This window comes from Cololabis saira, chromosome 16 (genome assembly GCF_033807715.1).
Source record: "Cololabis saira isolate AMF1-May2022 chromosome 16, fColSai1.1, whole genome shotgun sequence".
NCBI lineage: Eukaryota > Metazoa > Chordata > Actinopteri > Beloniformes > Belonidae > Cololabis > Cololabis saira.
In genome coordinates this window covers 21,716,724-21,737,057 of record NC_084602.1, presented here as the reverse complement: position 1 = coordinate 21,737,057, position 20,334 = coordinate 21,716,724, and the positions used below count along the sequence as shown (strand labels likewise).

General features: G+C 39.8%; 3 protein-coding genes across 3 annotated transcripts; 1 reads left to right on the top strand and 2 right to left on the bottom strand.

Moving 5' to 3' along the window:
- Positions 1–1,440: 1,440 nt before the first annotated feature.
- On the top strand, positions 1,441–3,719 carry dnaaf2 (dynein axonemal assembly factor 2). The gene is made up of 2 exons (XM_061743284.1): positions 1,441–2,916; positions 3,351–3,719. Exons 1-2 carry the CDS (start codon positions 1,441–1,443, stop codon positions 3,717–3,719), a joined length of 1,845 nt encoding a protein of 614 aa, XP_061599268.1.
- Positions 3,720–3,915: 196 nt separating this feature from the next.
- lrr1 (leucine rich repeat protein 1) lies at positions 3,916–9,803 on the bottom strand. Its single transcript, XM_061743130.1, has 5 exons — positions 9,310–9,803; positions 7,546–7,644; positions 6,645–6,897; positions 5,477–5,951; positions 3,916–4,664 (listed from the first exon to the last, which is right to left on the bottom strand). Exons 1-5 carry the CDS (start codon positions 9,490–9,492, stop codon positions 4,409–4,411), a joined length of 1,266 nt encoding a protein of 421 aa, XP_061599114.1. The 5' UTR covers positions 9,493–9,803; the 3' UTR covers positions 3,916–4,408.
- Positions 9,804–13,265: 3,462 nt separating this feature from the next.
- On the bottom strand, positions 13,266–19,767 carry si:dkey-13p1.4 (transmembrane protein 151B). Its single transcript, XM_061743662.1, has 2 exons — positions 19,264–19,767; positions 13,266–15,621 (listed from the first exon to the last, which is right to left on the bottom strand). The coding sequence occupies exons 1-2, from the start codon at positions 19,372–19,374 to the stop codon at positions 14,017–14,019; spliced, it is 1,716 nt and encodes a 571-aa protein (XP_061599646.1). The 5' UTR covers positions 19,375–19,767; the 3' UTR covers positions 13,266–14,016.
- Between the last annotated feature and the right edge of the window lie 567 nt (positions 19,768–20,334).

The window sequence follows — 20,334 nt, the reverse complement described above, 5'->3', positions numbered from 1 at the left end:
GTGTCCTCTTAATTATTTTCAGACCAGAATGCTTGATGAGTCAGAAGACACAGACGAGATGTTTGCAGATCACTTGCAACTTTTCAGTTGTCATGTGTGAACAAGTATATATGCAGGGGCTGTGATTATTGCATTATGATCCACTGAGCATTTTTTTATCAAAAAAATATATCTGTTTTAGCATGCATGTGCCGTTCTTGGGACATGTATTTAGTGAAGGTATTGGCCTCAGCTGGCACAAGCAATGAAATTTAATAAAATAGTCAAATAAGTCTAGACTTATATGAGACACAAAAGTTCCCCAGTGATGCTTTCATTCTCTCTATCTTTCTCTCTCTCACACGCATACAATTATACGCAGTGGTCCCACACCCTGTAACAACACACCCCTTCCAATCATACAGGAAGAAATATGAACTGTTGGGGGTGCGACCAATCACAGCTCTTTCCTGCACCCGCCCATTTTCACACACCCGCCCACAACGCCTCACTGACCGACATACCGGCGGCCCCGAGCTGCGGCGCAACAGCGACCCCTGCTGGTCTACACATGTCATGAACTTCAGAAACAGTACAAAACACTGAATACAAAACCAAATAAAACATTGATATAACATTCCGCTTTTGCCATTAAGTCATATTTTATTTATTTATTTTTTTTAAACAAATTATTTGTTTACTCTGGTCACCTCTGTTCATTTAGTACGACGGAGTATTAGGGCCAAACAAAAAAAGGAAATTACGAGAATAAAATCATAATATTACGAGAATAAATTCGTAATGTAATGAGAATAAAGTCGTAAAATTACGAGAATAAAGTCATAATATTACGAGAATAAAGTCGTAATATATTATAACTAATAATAATATAACTTCACAAGATGCTCAATATTCCTCATTTTAACACAGGGAGAAGAAGCTCTTCCTGTTAGAGTTCTCATAAATTATATTCTCATAATATTACGACTTTATTCTCGTAATATTACGACTTTATTCTCGTAATATTACGACTTTATTCTCGTAATATTACGACTTTATTCTATTACGACTTTATTCTCGGAACATTACGTCTTTATTCTCGTAATTTTACGACTTTATTCTCATTATATTATGACTTTATTCTCGTAATTTCCAATTTTTTTGTCTTAGTTTGGCCCTAATACTCGTACGTAATTTAGAGAATTTAGAGAAGGCAAACCCGTTAAAAATAATTTCTTTCTTGCGCCAACGATCTCCTGTTGCTATGGTTACACCAACAAAACTGGACCCGTTTGCTTCCGTAAGGAGTTTCTTGCCTTGAACGAGGTAAAAAAAACAACCTATTTTTACTATACATAGCATCAAGTTAATATAATATTTTCGCCTTTTAGACGTTTATCTGTTTAATGTGAACAGTTTTCTTGACGTTTTGGTCCCCTAGGTTTACTAAAACTCAGCAACATGGAGCTCGGAGATAAGTTGAGAGAGCTAAACATGACAGACGATGAAATCAAGAGGCTTTCTAAAGCTTTCAAGGATGACAAATTCAGAGAAATGCTTCATGATTACGCCCAAGAAATCTCAGACCCCGGTAACAGGAAGAAATATGAAGAGGAGATCAGACTTTGGGAGCAGGAGAGAGGCTTTAGTGCTGAGTTCATTCAACCCACACCATTTATGGTGATAAGAACCAGCGTGGCTGGCGAGCAAAAGTGCTTCATCAACATCTGCAGCAATGAGAACATTGGAAAGCCCACATCTAAGTTTGATGTGTCGGAGAACGGCCAGAGAGGTCAGCGTTGGTCCCTACCTTACATTACGCATCCAGGGAGGCAAGATACAAACCCTAAAGGAATCAAATTCATGATTTATGATGTTATTTTCCACCCTGACACCCTTCACATAGCAAGCAAAAGCAAGGCATTTATGAACATGGTAACTGACACAGCCATTCAGGGAATCCAAGACGGCTTCAAAGTGACGTTGGACAAAAACAATGTGAAAGAGATGAAAACTAAGTACAAAGGTGTCCTGCAGTCTTGTATGATCCGGAAACCCATACCTGGATATGAAGCCAAGGAGCCGGCGGATCATCACGACCCTCTTGCTTTTCTCCACTCGGATGATGCAACTGCACAGAAAAAGCCTGTGGAGTCTCCTTTGTCAAGAAGCAGTGATGTTAACCCCATAAGTTTCCAGATCCAACCACAGCAAGCCAAAGAGCCAACAAAGCCAAATTACACTGTAAAATATAGATCTTGCATTGATTTACAAGATTTTAGGTGCTCTAGAGACTCTGCCAAAGGCCCCAGACCTAAAGAGATTGTTGTTACCATTGATTTGCCACTGCTTAAGTCGGTCAGAGACACCAACCTTGAAGTTAAAGAGAAAAGCCTGCTGCTGGAGTCCAAGCGGCCAGCGTACAGACTGGAGCTGCCTTTAAGCTACCCTGTGGATGAAGAGAAAGGAGAAGCCAAGTTCAACAAACTGAGAGGACAACTGACTGTCACGCTGCCCATTCGTCCTCTTCATGTTGCTTTTGATTCTTTTGTTGGACCTGCTGCATCTGAAAGTGATTCTAAGAGTGATGGTGAGAGTCAAGAGGAAAGAAGTGGATTTGAAGAAGAGGACACATGTAAAGAGGGGGGAAGAATGAAAAGAGAAAAGGTGGAGCAAACCGGTCTTGAGATGAATAGAGCAGAGGAAAGCCACATGGAAAAGCAGGAGACAAGAGCAGAGAAAGGTGAAGAAGTAGAAGAAAGTCACAAGGAGAAAGTAGAGCAAAGTCAAAAAGGTGAAGAAAAAGAAAAGACTGGAGGAGAGCAGGAAAAGAAAGACAGACAACGCAAAGAGAAGGGAATTGGATTGAAAGTTCAAAAAAGTGATAGAATTCCCAAAAATGAAGTCAACACGAATGCAGAGAAATTTAAAAAACAGGTGAATAAGGAAGATATTGGACAGTTGACAATGCAAGACAAGCAAAACAAAGGAAAAGAGAACTGTAACAGAATAAGGGAATGTGATGCATCAGCAGGGTCAGTGGATTCTCCCGAAGCAAGTGAAACTTCCATCCTGAAATTAGGAATCTCTGGGGTTGTTAGATCTGAGGCTTCACCTCAAACTGAAAAGCAGCACATTTTAAGAAACAAAGAACACTCCAGTTTTCTAAGAGAGATAAAAGAACCAAACCCCTCCTTTAGTACACCAGAGTCATTAACCAAACTGAAGCGTCCAGAAGAGGAGACTGAAACAACAAAACATGTACAAAGAAACATTCAGGTGAGACAACATATTAATGATACTGCGGATACAAGGCTGAGGAATCGGCCCCATCTAAATCTATTTTTCTTTTTTGCCATTTTCTGTAATAGGTGGGAACGGATGTTGCACTTCAGAATCCCGTGTCCAGTGAGGTTTCGTTCAACCCTGCTGCGTCAGCCAGAGCACAGAAATACAAGGTGTGCATTTCAGAGGGAGGTGTTAAGCCCAGAAGGATGCCTGAAGCAGATCCTTGTTCTGCAGAGCTCACCTCTGACTCTGATAAGAACGTGGGCAAGGAGGAGCTAGATGAAGACGACCTGCAAACAAAGCAAATCTTCCAAACTACAGGGCACGACAAGAAGCCACCAACTGCATTATTGAGAGAGATTGATGCAGATGGGACTGAGACGGTAATCAGTGACCATTCCACATCAGCCGGGTTCAACTTCCAGAACAAAATGATGTATGAACTGGACTGATGAACTCAACAGTTTTGACAGTCAGTGGAAATTTTCAATTCAGTTAGTAAATAGTTTTGTATAAAACACGTTAAAAAAACTTGAGGTTCATTTTCATCCACTGAAACCAAATTTAAAACTAAAATCAACATGTACAAATATAATTAAAACGTACAACAGAATAAAACACTGAAGGCATAACAATGAATACTTTTATTTATTTATTTTTTCATGCATTTATAAAACTTTTGGGTCATTAGTACAGTGCACTAGTAGCTACTGCTTATGAACCCTTTAGGCACTGTGTTCAGGAAATTTGTCTTACGTCTTTATTTCCCTGATGTGATGTAATAAGTAATAATGACAACCTGCAATGTGCTCTAAAAGGTAAGAAGAATAGTAAAAGACAAGATATTCAAGAAACTTGCCAGCAGCACACATGGAGGAGAGGCTGTCCCTTACTATGTTCTGACACAAGAAAAATACTTTGTAAGTTGGATGCGAGAGTAAAACAAGCAGCTTGAAGCATCTTTAAAAACAAAGCATAACAAAGCCCATACTGTCTTCTCTTTAAAGAGTCAGGAATCCACCTTGTTGGGCAACTATCTATCACAACTTGCTCTCGTCACCGTCATCGTCACATACCGTCTTACAGCATTTCGCAACACAAAGTATTGCAGCCTTCACAGCACGCAATTCAATGTTCCTGCTCATCTGATTCCTCTCTGGAGGGAGCTGTCTAAAAATTCAGAGTAGCAGGAGAGAGAGCAAAAGTGCTGTTGTACAGGTGCGTCTGTGCCTCCCATGTCGTCCACCAGCACCACGGTGTGAGAGACTTGGTGCAGGTTCATGCTCACGGCCGTCTTGATGTAAAAGTTGATGCAGGCACGGCCGCAGTCACAAGTCTTGGCTAAATCAAGGTCCCGACACAAGTGGGCAGGGATAAGGTGAGGTCCATAAGGAATCCTGGAGGTAAATCATAAACAAAAAGAGAAAGAAAAAAAAGGTTTTAGTTTTAAAAAAGGTGTTAAACCTTGGGAACAAGAAAAGAAATGTAAACTGGACATCAAATCCAGAGGTGTCAAGTAACGAAGTACAAATACTTCGTTACCTTACTCAAGTAGAAATTTTGGTTATCTATACTTCACTGGAGTGATTATTTTTCAGACGACTTTTTACTTTTACTCCTTACATTTTCACGCAATTATCTGTACTTTTTACTCCTTACATTTTAAAAACAGCCTCGTTACTCTATTTAATTTCGGTCTTTAAAAAAAAAACTATCCAGTTAAATTGCTCCATCCGGATAGAGTGAATTTGGTTGTGGTTGTTTCAGATGTTCTTGTCCAGTTTTGTTCTTACATCCGTTCCCTCAGATTCCTGCAACTAAACTTGGATGTACATTCCAATAAAGGTTAGGATAAATGATAACATGCCTCTGAAGTTTGACTTTTTGCACCATTACAATACATTATAGGCAACTAGTCATCATATCTTCTGCTCTCTGAAACACATGTTAATGCTCAATAGTACACATTTATGGTTCTTTAATATATTTGCGTTATACTAAGATGCATTCATTTTAAAATGGCTTTTTCCCCCCTTACATTACTTTTACACTTTAAGTACTTTTGAAACCAGTACTTTTATACTTTTACTTGAGTAAAAAACTTGAGCTGATACTTCAACTTCTACAGGAGTATTTTTAAACTCTAGTATCTATACTTCTACCTGAGTAATGAATGTGAATACTTTTGACACCTCTGATCAAATCTCACCTGAGATTAGCTGCAGCTCTGGTGGCTATTTCTTGGAGTGGAAGGGGGAATGTAAGTTTCATTGTGTGGTCCAGAGGGTTGGGTTGGACAAATGGATTTCCAAACAGGTCCAGGTTCTCCAGACTCAGCTTCCGAAAGTCACCAGGAAGAGCAGCCAGTTGGTTATGTGCAGCAGACAGGTACTTCAACTTTGAAAGCCGGCCTATGTGGAACGGCAAACACACGAGCTCGTTGTCGTCTAGTTTGAGGTTTATTAGTTCTCTGAGCTGGCAGAACTGAGAGGGCAGGGTCCGCAGCCGATTCTGGCTGATGTCCAGGACCTGGAGGGTCCGCTGCAGGGTGGACAGGCAGAGGGCCTCGCTCACGGCCTCCAGGTGGTTGTTGTGAAGGACGAGTTCAGAGAGGCAGCTGAGGTCACCGATAGTGGCAGGAAGTTTTTTGATGTGGTTGTTGCTGAGGTCCAGTTTGCGTAAAGCTGGAAAAAAAACAGAAAAACAAGGAGAAACAAGATTACATACAGCAGAATGCCAGCCATTTAGTTACATGGTTGCTTGAGAATCTTTACTGAGTACCAGAGTTCTTATCGTTCACGAAAACGAACAAAATAACAAAAACTAAAATTGAAAAAACAATTTCGTTAACTGAACAAAATAAAAACGAAAATTAAAAGACAAAAACGATAACTAACTGAAACTATATTGCGTGTTTAGAAAACTAACTAAAACTAACTGAAATTATAGATATAATTTTCTCCGTTTTCGTCCCTGTCAATATAAGCCTCTTGGTATGATCAATTTATTCCGCTCTGGCCGTTTATCTCCAACTGGCAGCTACGGCAGCTTAACGCCTCACGGTCCGTGACGTCAAAACTAAAACTAAAACTAAATCTAATAAAAACTAAATTAAAACTAAGCATTTTTGAAAATATAAAAACTAATAAAAACTAGCAAACCCACACTAAAAACGAATTAAAACTAACTGAATTGAAGGAGAAAAAGTCAAAACGAATAAAATTAAACTAAAATGAAAAATTCAAAACTATTATAACCCAGCTGAGTACTATCATATAGTGGTTGTAGATGTAAAGAAGAATAAAACACAAAAAAACAAACAAAGGTGTACAAAACGCAATTTCTTGCAGATCATCAACCCACTTAACTCTCTGTACCTTTGAGGGACAACATCCGCATGTCCACCCGTGACAGTTTGCAGTAGGAGACCTGCAGCTGCTCCAGAGAGTAGGGAAAATTAGATGTGAGTGGATAATCCTTCTTTGACATGATTGCGAGCTTCTTCTTTGGTTGCTCTACATCTCTGGCACGAACAGGAGTCAGCGTGGACAGAGGAAGGCTGCTCGTGTCACTTCCCCGATCTGCCAAACGAGCTGCTGACAGGAAATTCTTCAAGCTATTTGCATCAGCCTGCAAATAAATACATAGATTGTCAGTAGAATGACCAGGTAACACATACGTAGAGCAGCTTTAACTAAGCTGCCAAGATGGTTGGTTTTCTTTGACCGGCTTTCTGGAAATATCTAACCTGAATTGACTGGCCTAGAATATCTCGACACAGTTCTTTTCAATGAACAGGATGGTGTCTGTGCTGTAGGGAATATAGATGTCAGTAGGACAGAAAGAACAGCGTGTGAGAGTTTTGAACACCTTCACACAGCTAATCAATTTAATTTCACAGACGTGCAGGATAGTGTTAGTGCCAGCTTTAATGTAGGAGGACCTCATTTCTGGTGGTGGGTTTATACAACTGCGGAGTGATGGCAATTAGTTGGCAATGAATAAAGTTTTAGGTGATTAATTACCAACTGTAATAAGTGCATTCTGGGCTTTTCAACAAATGAGAACAGCCTGGTGTTTGTCGTGGTATTCAATGTAGTGAAAAACCAAAGTATGTGTGTGTATGTGTACATTTGGTGGATAAATGAGCAACTGAATAGCCTGACTTGTTTCTTAATGTATACTTTAAAATATTGTGCTGAGAAAGAAAGAAAAAAATCCTCACACATGAACACTTTTCTTCCTCGGACAGTAATTACACCATGAAAGAGGTCATACCTTGCTCAAACAAATGTCAACTGCTGGCTCCTTTAACCGCACAGTGGCCTTGCCTTCCTCTACAAACCAAGTGAAGAACTTCTCTATGTTGTCTTTCAGCTGAAACAGAAATTGGCAAACTTGAGCAGTGGAAAAATACATTTCACAAGTTTAAGATGGGAGGGTGTGCTTCATGATTCAACCCAGAGCACTCACTGGGCAAGTCCAGACTGGATTAGTGTGTTTCAGCTGAACTATTTGTCAACAAAGCAGTTTTAGAGATCTTTGGCTCTTTAAAATCACAGACTGACAGCTCTCATGAGCCCCTGGGGCAGCGTTTGAGATTACAAATCTTTATTACTGGAGCTACTAATCTATGTTTATGAAAATAGGACACTTAATAATTGAACAAAAATTGATTTAAGTGACATAAGTTGACTGGAACTGAACTATGCCCTATATCCCACAGTTTGTTTCATTTAAAAGACTGCAATTAGACTGAATGTGCTTATCATTTCAACTTCAACGCAAATTATTATATCATGCACAATGTTTTCCAGCCGGAGGTAAACTTTCCTCAAACCACATAGGTAAGAGAGAAATGTACACTGTTGTCATCAATCCAGTCATATTTATACTGAAAAAGGGAGGTGTTTTGTACGTTGTAGGAGCCGATGTTGAACCGTATCTGGGAGGCCAACTGCAGTGAAAGAAACTTAAACATGTCACACTTTCAGCCATATATTTTCTGTTGTCTATCTCTAATCTGACATGCCAACCCAGCAAAGATCTACGACAACCAAAACCCAGAGAAAAACAGGAGGGGACCCATCAATCTTAAACGCCCGTTCCTCTTCACCGTCCTCACCTAAAGAAGAACTCAGCTAATCAGTCTGGTCATAAAAACAGGAGGTGGTTCTGCGCTGAGAGCAACCATCAGGCTACAATCTTACATTGGATCCTGGTAATGCCAAGCTACTTCTCTGCGTAGCTAGAAAATGCATTCTGTTCAATGGGATTCATGAGAAACCTCCATCAGTAACCCAATGGTATAGAGAAATCTACAGAGTTCTTCCGATGGAAAGACTCAGTGCCAAATTAAAAAATAGAGAAGATAGCTTCATGAAAATGTGGTGGCCTCTCATAGACCATTTGCCCAGGGATCTATCTGCCTTGATTTATAAAGGAAGTGATTCTTTGGATTTTAGACCCCCAGCTGTACTCTTGCAGTTTACCTTCTGATGTGCTTGGTGTGTGCTGTGTGTACTACATAATATAACTTTTTTATTTTTACATAGTAACTGTGTTGTATCTATAGATACAGATATTATACATATTTTATATATATTTTTTGTATTTTTTATTTCTGACTTTTCAGTCTTTTTACCCCTCCCCTGCATGTGTGTGCTAAGTGTACTGCTGACAACAAAAATAAGTTTCCCCACTGAGGGAGAAAAAAAAGGATATCTTATATTATCTTATCTTAGATGTGTCGATTGCCCTTTTCTTTTTTCCCCCTTTTTTTCCTTTTGTTTTTGTTTGTATTGTATTCTGTTTTTGATTTATACCTTTTATGTTGATACTGAAAATCAATAAAATATTATTATGAAAAAAAAGACTACAATCTTACAGAAAAAAACCCCTCATACTTTTAACAATTTCATAAAATCTTAACAGTATGAACATCTAGAGGCCACACACAAAGGACCTGTGGTTGTGACAACCCCGTACATGGTGTAACAGTGGCAGAACTAACCATGACTGCAGTAACACCAGCGTACAGACCTTGTACTTGGCTCCAGCCCGGTCCTTGGCCGTGCAGATCATCAGGTAAATGCTGGTTCTCGGGCTGCTCTTGTCCGGGTGTTTCCCGATGGAGAGCACGGCTCTGCTCCCCTTCCCGCGACCCCTCATCCCGTACGAGGGCAGGAGCCGGCTCACCACCTCCACATCGCACTGCAGCTTCATCACAACCGGTCACTCAACTCCACAGTGTTTGTAAATGCATAGCACAAGAAAAAACTTCCGCGGAGAGAGACAGAGAGGGAGAAGTTAAGCTGAGGACTCAGCTCGCCGCCAAGGCGCTGTCACAGCTCCATGAATGTCAACAACCGACGGGGGTTTTTGTTTCACAGCGCTGCCAGACGGGGGTCGGGGACGGGACGCATCGTCTACGGCGGGGATCGGCTGGCGGGACGCGGAGGTTTTGCTGACACGACCTGACCTGTTTGCTGAAGCGGTGAATGTTCTCGGCTCTGGTTGGTTAGCAGCGTTAGCAGAGCCCGCGCAGGGCGGAAGTGACGGAACAGGGGACGCAACAAGCGCGCGCATTTATTGTATGTATGTATGTATGTATGTATGTATGTATGTATGTATGTATGTATGTATGTATGTATGTATGTATGTATGTATGTATGTATGTATGTATGTATGTATGTATGTATGTATGTATGTATGTATGTATGTATGTATGTATGTATGTATGTATGTATGTATGTATGTATGTAATATATATATATATATATATATGTGTGTGTGTACAAATGTATGTATAAGGATGTGTGTGAGTATACAGTATATAATAGTAATAATAATAATAATAATAATACTGTTACTTAGCAGTGTGAGTACAGTGTGTGAATATTTATAAATACAGGTTAAATGATCAGTGAATGGGGTAGGACTAAATACGTTTACACTTCTTCCTACTCCTTTTTTGGCACCTGTAAATCAAGTAAGCAAGTTTTAAGGGATGAAATTCTTTGTTTTGTATTGTTGTTGTTTTTCTTGAACTTCTCATGAAGTGTTGTTTCTTTTTTTTTTACATGTACAAAAATTAAATAAATCAAATCAAATCAAATGTTTTAAGCCTGAATTATGGTTCCGCGTTAAATCGATTTAACGCCGTCGATTTAACGCAGAACCATAAATCAGCCTTTAGTGTTGGGTTTTTTGTGTAATGAATCACTGAACAATATTGAGTTGATAAATTGCAAGAGAAAAGAAGAGAAAAAGATAAGCTAAAGACAGGAAGATAAGCTCAATTAGAGCAGACAGGTGGATCTGGATAGGTAGACAGGTAGACTGAGACAGAGACATGCAGCGTTTGAGATTACAAATCTTTATTACTGGAGCTACTAATCTATGTTGATGAAAATAGGACACTTAATAATTGAACAAAAATGGATTTAAGTGACATAAGTTGACTGGAACTGAACTATGCCCTACATCCCACAGTTTGTTTCATTTAAAAGCCTGAAATTAGACTGAATGTGCTTATCATTTCAACTTCAACACAAATCTAAATCATAATATGAGTGACTTAGATCCCCACAGTACAGTTACCACTGAGATCCTGTGTCTGATTGATTTGAAACCCAACACAATGAGGCTAAAAATCTTCCCAAAGGCAGTAGCATGGGTATTGAAAGATCCTCATGTTCGTTTGTCTGGTGTACCATAAGAAAACCAGGATCTATGGATCTGGATAGGTAGACAGGTAGACTGAGACAGAGACATGCAGCAATGCAAAGAAAGACAGAAGGACAGACAGGACTCTGCTATTAGAAGTCTCCTCAAATACATGTATTACAAACTTAGCTTATTATTGTTAGCTTTATTTTTATCAATAGCATTAGTGTTAGTGAGACTGATTTGTTTTCACTAGGAAGGGAGTTCTCATCCACAACCCAGGTCAACACTTCACAGTGATTAATAAACTATTTTGAATTTAATTGAATTGAATTTTGTGACATGGTACAAAGCAAATCATCAGCAGCTGAACACCTTCAAGACTAAAGAGCTGGTGGGATTCTGGAGGCCAAAGTCCTTGGATGAGGTTAATGTGAGGTGGTCAGGTCATACACATACCTGGAGCTGAATATGAATCCACCATGATGCTCACCTGAACATACAAGTAAGCATTTTTATTTTTTTCATTTCGTCTCACCTATAGTTCATATAGCATGTTTTTATATTTCTAAATGTATTATTAATTATATATACATATATATATATATATATATATATATATATATATATATATATATATATATATATATATATATATATATATATATATATATATATATATATATATATATATATATGTATATGTATATATATATATATATATATATATGAATATATATATGAATTTAGCATCCAGATATGTGAAGCATCTATTTAGTCATTTTACTTTTTTCTGTCCCATGTAAGGTAATGATCCAGTTCTACACCACTTTTTTTTTTTTATATAAGTATTATTGATATCAAAGTAGTCACAAGCACACTAAAAATCATTCATTAATATAAAATACATCCTCAACAGAGGTTATGGGGAATATGGTTCTTGTCACTGCTGCCATCTAGTGGCCAACCGAAAGAGAACAAAAAGGTTCTGATTGTTTTGGGAAATACATTATTTAGTCACTATTTTTTGCTCTTAGTTTGCATCTCAACATTATTTTTTAGGACCAAACGTTTTTTTTTGTTGTAACCTTTCACAAACTAAAATGTTAAACTGCACCTTATGGGTTTGCATCGCTGGTTTTTAATTAGAACCAGGCCACTAACATGGTCAACAGTTCTGTCTGCCTTAAGGCAAATTTCATCCAGAAAAAATTGAATTCAATTTGAATACAGTAAATAAAACCTAAATATTGAACACCAAAAAATCAACCCTGTCTTGTTATTCATGAAGGAGGGCTGCCATTTCAATACTGTGTCCAATTAATAGTTTATCCATGTACTCATTTACTGTGCTTATTCATTGTGAAGATGTAGATGAGTTCAAGCCTTTTACCCATACAGCTTCTGCTTCATTTGATTCATTTCATCTCCACAGTAGTGTCACAAAGTAGTGTTACAAGTAGTGTTACAAAAATCATAACAAAACTTCTTTCATGTTGTCATTATGGGGTATTTTGTGTAGAATTCTGAGAAAAAAAATTAATTTATTCCTATTATCAATAGGGCTGTAACATAAAAGAATGTGGGAAAAGTGAAGCGTTCTGAATACTTTCCGGACTGACTGTATATACTTATAGAGATTAAATCAGCCTTACCCTGTCACATTTAACAGTTATTTTTTCTGTTACACCCCCTCTGTATATTCAGTATCTTTACGATGGCGGTGCAACGATGCCCATCCTGACTCTGAACCACCGTGGGCATAGTGGCTCAACAAGGAGGGCTCACAACTTCACCTACCGTTTACTGTGGTTTTTAGATTTTTTAAAGGTTCCTTATGCAAATTTTTATAATTAAAGAGAGAAAGAAATATCCCATTCATGTGTTTTGTCTCCATTTTATGTTGCAGCCCGACAAGCTGCTTCATAACAGTTAGAAATGACAATATTGATAGCACCCAACCACCAGGCACGACACAAGTACAGTACATTGATTTATGCATTTCACAAGTGATAATAAAATGCTTATCCATGTTTTTTTTTTCATCTCTTAACAAAACTCATGCCTTTGGTTTCGACTCGCTCTTAATTAAGGTGTTTGGTAACAACGTGCAGCTTTTTTTAATTCTCCAAATGCCCTCGCACATTCACATATACGTCACATGCTACAAGGTCAGTGTTTCAAAAAACTGGAATTACTCATTAGTTGACAAAGTAAAACTGACATGGTTAAAAAAACCAAAATAAAAAAAACAAATGAGACAAAGTAAATAAAATTCCGGAAACTAAAAATTGAACATCGTATAGAATATGCAGTAACACCACCTTTGGAAATGAACACAGTTTGTGAACACTTCTTGGCAGTAGCCTTTGCAGAAAGAATGGTGAAGTGACATTTTATTTCATTCTTCTGCCCAAAGGCTTACACTTCTGGGACATCCTTGGTTAGTCTTGCATGCAGAAATCTCCTGAGACCTGTCCACATCATTCAATGATGGTTTGGTCAGGTGGTGTGAATGGAAAGGGGTGTCTATCTGGTTTAGCTCCTCTCTCCTCTCTAAAGCTGTACAAAACAACATTTCTCTAATTTTGCTTAGAAAATTGAGGAGAATATTTCATTTTTAACTGTTTCTTCTTGCAGGTCACTTAATCGTCTACTCTGAACCGTTCAAAGTAAGAAACCATTTTGAGCACATTAGCTTTTACATTTGCAGACCCTTGATGATAAAAGTACGACGCTCAGATCATGCAACCAGGAGAGGATGTTTTGTTTTTTTAACCCTTGCAAGGCGCGAAGGCTCGGGTCAAAATGACCGGAGCCGGGCGAAGGCCCTCAGCCCCCTCAGAGGGCTTGCCTAAGCATTGCATAGTTTGAGTCACAGGTTGTCTTTTTTCATGATATAATTTATTTTTTAAATACAATTCAAGACTATGACTGTTTGTAGATAAGTAAAAAAGTAGGAGGTCTTATAAAAACATTTCAAAATTAGTATTTTTTTCATGAGCTCATTTTATCCACAAATGTCTGCAGCTCCCAACCCTTTAACGCCACTATTATTGACCGTTAAAGGATCTAACTTTATTACAAAGCCGTCTCCACGCATGACGACCCCCTTCGTACGTAGTAACGCCTTGATTCCCTCCCGTCCTCATTCCCCTCAGACCAATGCACAATGAGGGACGGGAAGAAGTGGGCGTCCCTGTAAGTTGGTGGACTGTCACTGAGCGCCAGCTGGCTGGAGTCGGACCGGCAGCACTGCTCGTCCATGCAGCACGGCTCAGAGAAGTTGCTGCTCCGGCTCCTCCACGGACCCACGCTGCGATGAGAGCCGTACATACGGCAGAGGGACAGACGGGACGTGTCTGAGGACAGGTGGGACTGGAACACCGTTCCGCGGCAGGAAAAGATGGAGGAGCAGCTGGAGCTGGTGATGGTCCTCCTCCTCCCTCCTGCGGCCGCTCCCCGTCCGTTCAGCTCGCTGCCCTCCCCACGGTCGTCCTGGCTTTGAATTGCTCCGTAGTTCTGAGCAGGCTGGTTGCAGCCCTCTAATCGGACGCAGTTGGAGGATGAAGGGTTTCCTGAGTTCATGTTTATCAGGATGGCTTCTGAGTAACTGGGAATCAGCTGGCGGTTGCAACCTATGTGCCACTCCATGTCACTGCTGTCCAGTGTGTTGACTCTTGGAATGACACAACCGGTATTGATCCCCACGGGCCGGTCCTCGTCTAAAGGAGAAGGACTACTGTGGACGTACTCCAAACCAAACAGCTTCTCTATTCGGTAGTGTACGTAAGTGGTGCGGTACTCAATGAGGACTCTGAGAGGCCAGGACAGCATGAGCAGAGCTGCGAGCCAGAAGGCGACCTGTGAAGTGTACCAGGGCATCCTGTCTGGGTCAACACAGGCTATCAGGTTGTCTCTGAAGTCCACATTCTTCAGCTGCATCCCCTCCCGGGCCTCCATATAATCATCCAAACCTTCCACTTCAGAGAAGAACCTTGCTCTCTGGTTGAGGTAATCATTTTCTGGTCCTGACTCTGTGAAGCTGAAACACTTAGTGAAGTGCAAGCGGGTTGCCGGGTGTTCGTCCAAGCCCCTCAGGTCACGTGACACATCTTTCATCCCACAGTGACCGTATTCAAATTCACCCTCAGCCACATGGGTGTTCACCCGCTCGTGGTACACCTGCGTGGTGGTGTAGGCGTCGCCATTGCGGTACCGGGTGACTTGCCGAGTCCGTCGAACAAAATGGTAGCTGATGGCCTTCCACCAAATGCACGGCTGGGCCTGTCGCATCCGCATCACGCGTTCGTACACGCTGTCCACGTCTGCTTTGGACTGCAGCTCGCTCCTGGCTCTGCAGTGCCAGCACTCCACCATGTACAAGATGTAGAGCATCAACAGGAAGGCCAGGGGGATGAAGATGTAGCCGTCAGAGCACGGGCTGTCGTGGTAGATCATGGAGGGCCCTCCGACGCCGATTCCAGGAGCCCCCCTCAGGGAGGAGGTGAAGGAGGCGGAGAAGGATGAGGTGAGGGCGGAGTTGAAGCTGATCTTGGTAACTCTGGTCAGCTGACACCAGGCAACTGCTCCCAGGCAGCTGTACATGAGCATAGACAGCAGCAGGCAGCGCCACAGGGACTCCTGGCAGACGCAAGCGCCCAGGGACTGCTGGACTGGATGATGCTGCAGAGAGAAACAAAGAAGCAGGAGCGGTGACGGCAGGGCTCTTAAAGAAATGAAACCCTTGAGCCACTCGATGCAAATTAATCTATCTAAACTATAAATTAAGGAGCTTTTCCAGACCTCAGCAGAAAGTAAATGACACTAAAGACAGCTCAGGGGAATTCACTTACACCACATGGTCTCTATCGCATTCATCTCAGATATGAGATCTAATTTTAGTACATGAAGGCAAATAAACTTGTTAGTGACTATTACATTAATATCAAAGTGTGACATCTGTATATGTTTGCACTGAATCCTTAAATGGTAATATCTGAGAGTATAGTCTAGTATGATATCTTAGATAAACTATAAACTGTACTACGATAAGATTAATATTCAATGATGATTGAAAATTGAGTTGTTAAAGAATTATTAAACAAATTACCTTTTAGTATCAAAACTTCTTAATACTTTTATTAAGCAGATCAAATTTTCCAATTACAATATAAGGGATTCCTGCAAAAGACTTCTAGATATGTCAGGTTGTTGTGGATACTGAAGTTTAAAGGAGGAAAGACATCAGCAAGGATGAAAGAGAAGCAGTTGTTGCCGCTTATCAATCTGGGAAGTATTAAAACACTTCGACGACCGTCATTCCAGAGTGAGAAAGATTACATTTAAATTCATTCCAAAAATACTTTATTAGTCCAAAAAGAAGAAATGAATTGTTGCAATAGACATGATTTAAGTCTAAAAGAGGTTTATTGCTGTGGGCAGGAAGGATCTCCTGTAGCGGTCGGTGATGCAACAGATCTGAAGAAGCCTCTGACTGAAGACACTGTTGCTGAGTCACTGCGTTGTTAAGAGGATGCTCAGGTTTGTGACTGATCGTTTTCATTTTATGAACTTTCCTCCTTTGCAACGGTCAGCTCCAGCGGCCCGACAACAGAGCCACCTTTCTTTATCAAATTGTTCAGGTTCTTTTTATTCACGGTGTAATGGCTTAGGCTTTGAAAATTGCACCTAAACAAAAAAAACACTGAATTTCTGGAAGAAAAGTTGAAATGTTTGGCCATAATACAGAGAGGCACATTAGCCAAACGCAATATATCAGCAAAACCACCTCGTAGTAATTGTCAAGCATGATGGTAGAGGGTTGGTGATACGGGCTTGTTCTGCAACCACAGCATGTGGAGACTTTACAATCAAGGAGTAATCTATGAACACTTCTATATGTCCGAGACTTCTGGCGTCAATGTGAGCCCATCCGTCTGACTGATAAAGCTTGGCTGAAATTTTTCGTCAATCAAATCAAATTTGGCTTTTCTAGCACCTTTAGAAAAACTTCTGCAACTCAAAGTGCTTTACAATAAGAGCAACAGAAATACCAAAACCTTAAGTTCAACATCAAAACATATTTAAATAGTAATAATCACAGAAAATAAACCATAACCAATGTACCAGCAGCCATCAGTGCCATCAATAAGTGAGGGAACTGCAACATAACTTTGTATTTATGTTTTGTATTGTTTCCTTTATCTTGTTTTTATGAAAAGGCACATCTTTTATCCTTTTGCTTGGTTTTAATATTTTAGTGTTTTTATCTACTGATGTTTTAACTTATTTTGATTCTTATCTTGGGGCCGTCCTTCTTGTTCTTTGTTCTTTTAGCCAAAGCACTGTTGTCACTTTATCTTATCCTGTGTTGTTGAGTGTATGGTTTTATATTGTATGAGGAGGCACTCACTGTGAACCAAATTTACCCAAGGGTACTATAATAAATCTATCTATCTATCTATCTATCTATCATAAGTTAATAAATTAAACAAAGTGCTCTTCATTGACAAACACTATCTGACGCTAGTTCTGTTGTGACCGAGCATTTTTAAACATTTTAAACATTTCTATGTTAATGTGTTTGTATCTTTAAGAAACAGGATGCTGCTTTAATTAAAACATTACCGTTAAATCACAAAAACACCTCTGTGCTTCATCTGTTTAATACTGGACAGTAAGCTCAGTGCGGACGACCACATACACAAAGAGCTCACGATTGCAATATTGTCCAGCAGTCAAACGATCCCATTCAGCAAAGACAGTGGCTGCAGGATGGTTAATCACTCAGAGTAACTATAGTAACTTGGAGGCAAAGCCAGGACTGCAACATTTATCCCATCCCAAAAGATGGCTCTATGATTTAGAGCCATCTTTTCTGCTTGCACTGCCTAACAGTTTTGTCTGGCTCTCGTGGTGACATTCCTCCATGTGACATCCTTTGTTGTTGACTAGCACTGTGGTGTTTTCTGGAGTGAGAGGATTTGTGCTGACAACCGGCCATCCATTACTGCACTCGCACCGAGGTGGGGATGCCACTCACTGCCGCTTCCACCTCAGTCATTTAAGGAGGAAACAGGGATTCAAATCATGTGTGACTTCAATGGCTGACTTTTGAGCAATCCAGGCTTTGTGGCTGAAGACTGAACTGCTTTACCTACTAAATTGTTTGCGTTCTATGTTTTCAATCAAATTTCTGTAAAATAAAATCAGTTTATCAAAATTAATTTTCACTCATGCCCCCCTCTAGGGTAAATTTCTCTTTGGGTGAAACATCTCGCTGAGTTTAACCAACTGGCTGGCTAGGGTAACTTTCAAAATAAAGTTTAATAAAGTAAAGTAAATAAAGTAAAATGTATTTATTATTTTATTTGTTTGTTTATTTCAGTAATTTCCAAAATAGGAATTCAAATACAAAAGAAATGAAAGAAAAGAAAACAACAAATAAAAATGAATTAAATGCTAACATTGCATTAGACCAAAATATATAAACAAAACAAGACCGAAAAGGTGTAGGCTGAAGCTTAGTTTATTTCGCTTACCCTTTCATAATCAATATCTGTCAGCTCCTACCGATACAGAGCAGTAAATCAATTAACCCTCCTGTTGTCCTCGGGTCACAATGACCCCCCACTGTGTTAACCCCCCCCCCCCAAAATCCTTTAAATTATATATTTTTTTAACTTGAAATTTAACTTCCCCAGCTAGGGCAAGTAAGAGGAAGAGATGTCAGTTCTGCCCTCAAAAGAATACTGTGTGCTGCAGGTGTAATAAATATATCTGCAAAGGCTGTGCACTTGCATACATGCTATGTGCTAATTAGTTTTTTATTTTATTTTGTATTGTACATTATCTAAAATTGTTCACTGGAGAAAAAAAAGGAAACATTGGGTCATTGGGATGAATAAAAATGCATTCAAAACTCCTTTTTGCACATTTTTTTCTTTACCTATAAAAATACAAATGAAGAAATAAAACTTAAGCAATAGTAAAACAACTTGTATTATCTTTTTATCCGTCCAAAACTGGCTGCAAATGACAAAATGATTTATATTACTCAGTCATATATACAGGGTGTGCACATGCAGGCGCTGTGGGATTGATCAAAACTAAAGTAAGTCAGATAGGTATAATTTAACTCTGAAAAAACCTCCTTTGAGTCTTCTGCCTCCAGATCTAATTAACTAAATTTCACAAAGCTGAGATGTTTGGAATCAGCTGGCCTATTTTATTTCTATATTCAATATTGATAACATTGTTTTATTTAAGAAAAAGGGTAAAGAGAAAAAGAGAGAGAGAAAAAAAGTATTTCGTCCATCCACATACTTCTCCTGGAGCATCACTGGCAGCAGGTGATTCCTCCTCAGGCTCCTCTCCCTCCGCATCATTGGCACCGCTGGCCGCCGTGTCCTCTGAGTCCTGATCTGAAGAGAGCATGCCGCACTTTTCACTCTCAGTGGGAAATCAGAAGTTTAAGCTTCTTTGTTCCCCTTCTTTACTGTCAATATGCCTCCATTTGCTCGGGATTGTTGAACCCCTGTCCACCCCTGTGCGGCTGGTCCGGAGCCGGCGGGCTGCTGGTGCTGATGCTGGTGCTGATGCTGGTGCTGATGCTGGGGCTGATGCTGGGGCTGATGCTGCGCGGGGCGGGAGTCCCGCGATGCTCCGGGCCGGCCGGGCAGAGGGGGGCGGGGTTCAGGGAGTTCACCGCAGCAGAGACAGCACAGGTTGACCATGATGATGCAGCCAGTCAGCCACTTGGGCTTAGATGCCTGTAGATGCCAGTTTAACTTGCCTAAGATGAGCATAAATCAGTTAAGCAGCACCTCCCCGCACTGGTTAGCGTCACCGGTAGACGCCGCAGCGCAGTCAAACCGCACTTCCGGTTAATTTCAACGTACTAAACTTCACAATAAGACTTTTACAGGACGGTGAAGGATATTATAGACAGAATATACATATATTATTTAATATTATAGAGTAATTAAAAAGACGACACAAATTACAAAAATTATTGAAATAATAATCTCATCTTCTTGAAAGATTGAAATATTATTTCTTTTTTTCAAATGTCAGAGAACTTTTTTTTCATTTTCAGCAAAGATCAATTGAGAAAAAAACACAATAAGATATTTTTAAACATACATGCAATAATTTCAGCCTCTTACACTGTCCAAGAGCGATTGGCTTGTTGCTTTGTCATCTTATTCTGCAGCACACACTTAATGCTACGTGCTGCTGTGATAGATTGTGTTGGTGCAATTCAATTAAAATTTAAATTCAAATGTGTTTATAGTAAAAAGAAAAATTCTCAATTAAAATTTTCCATTGCCTTCTATGTAGAAATAAACAGTACACAATATATTCTCCTCATCCATGCTTTGAGGACCACTGGCC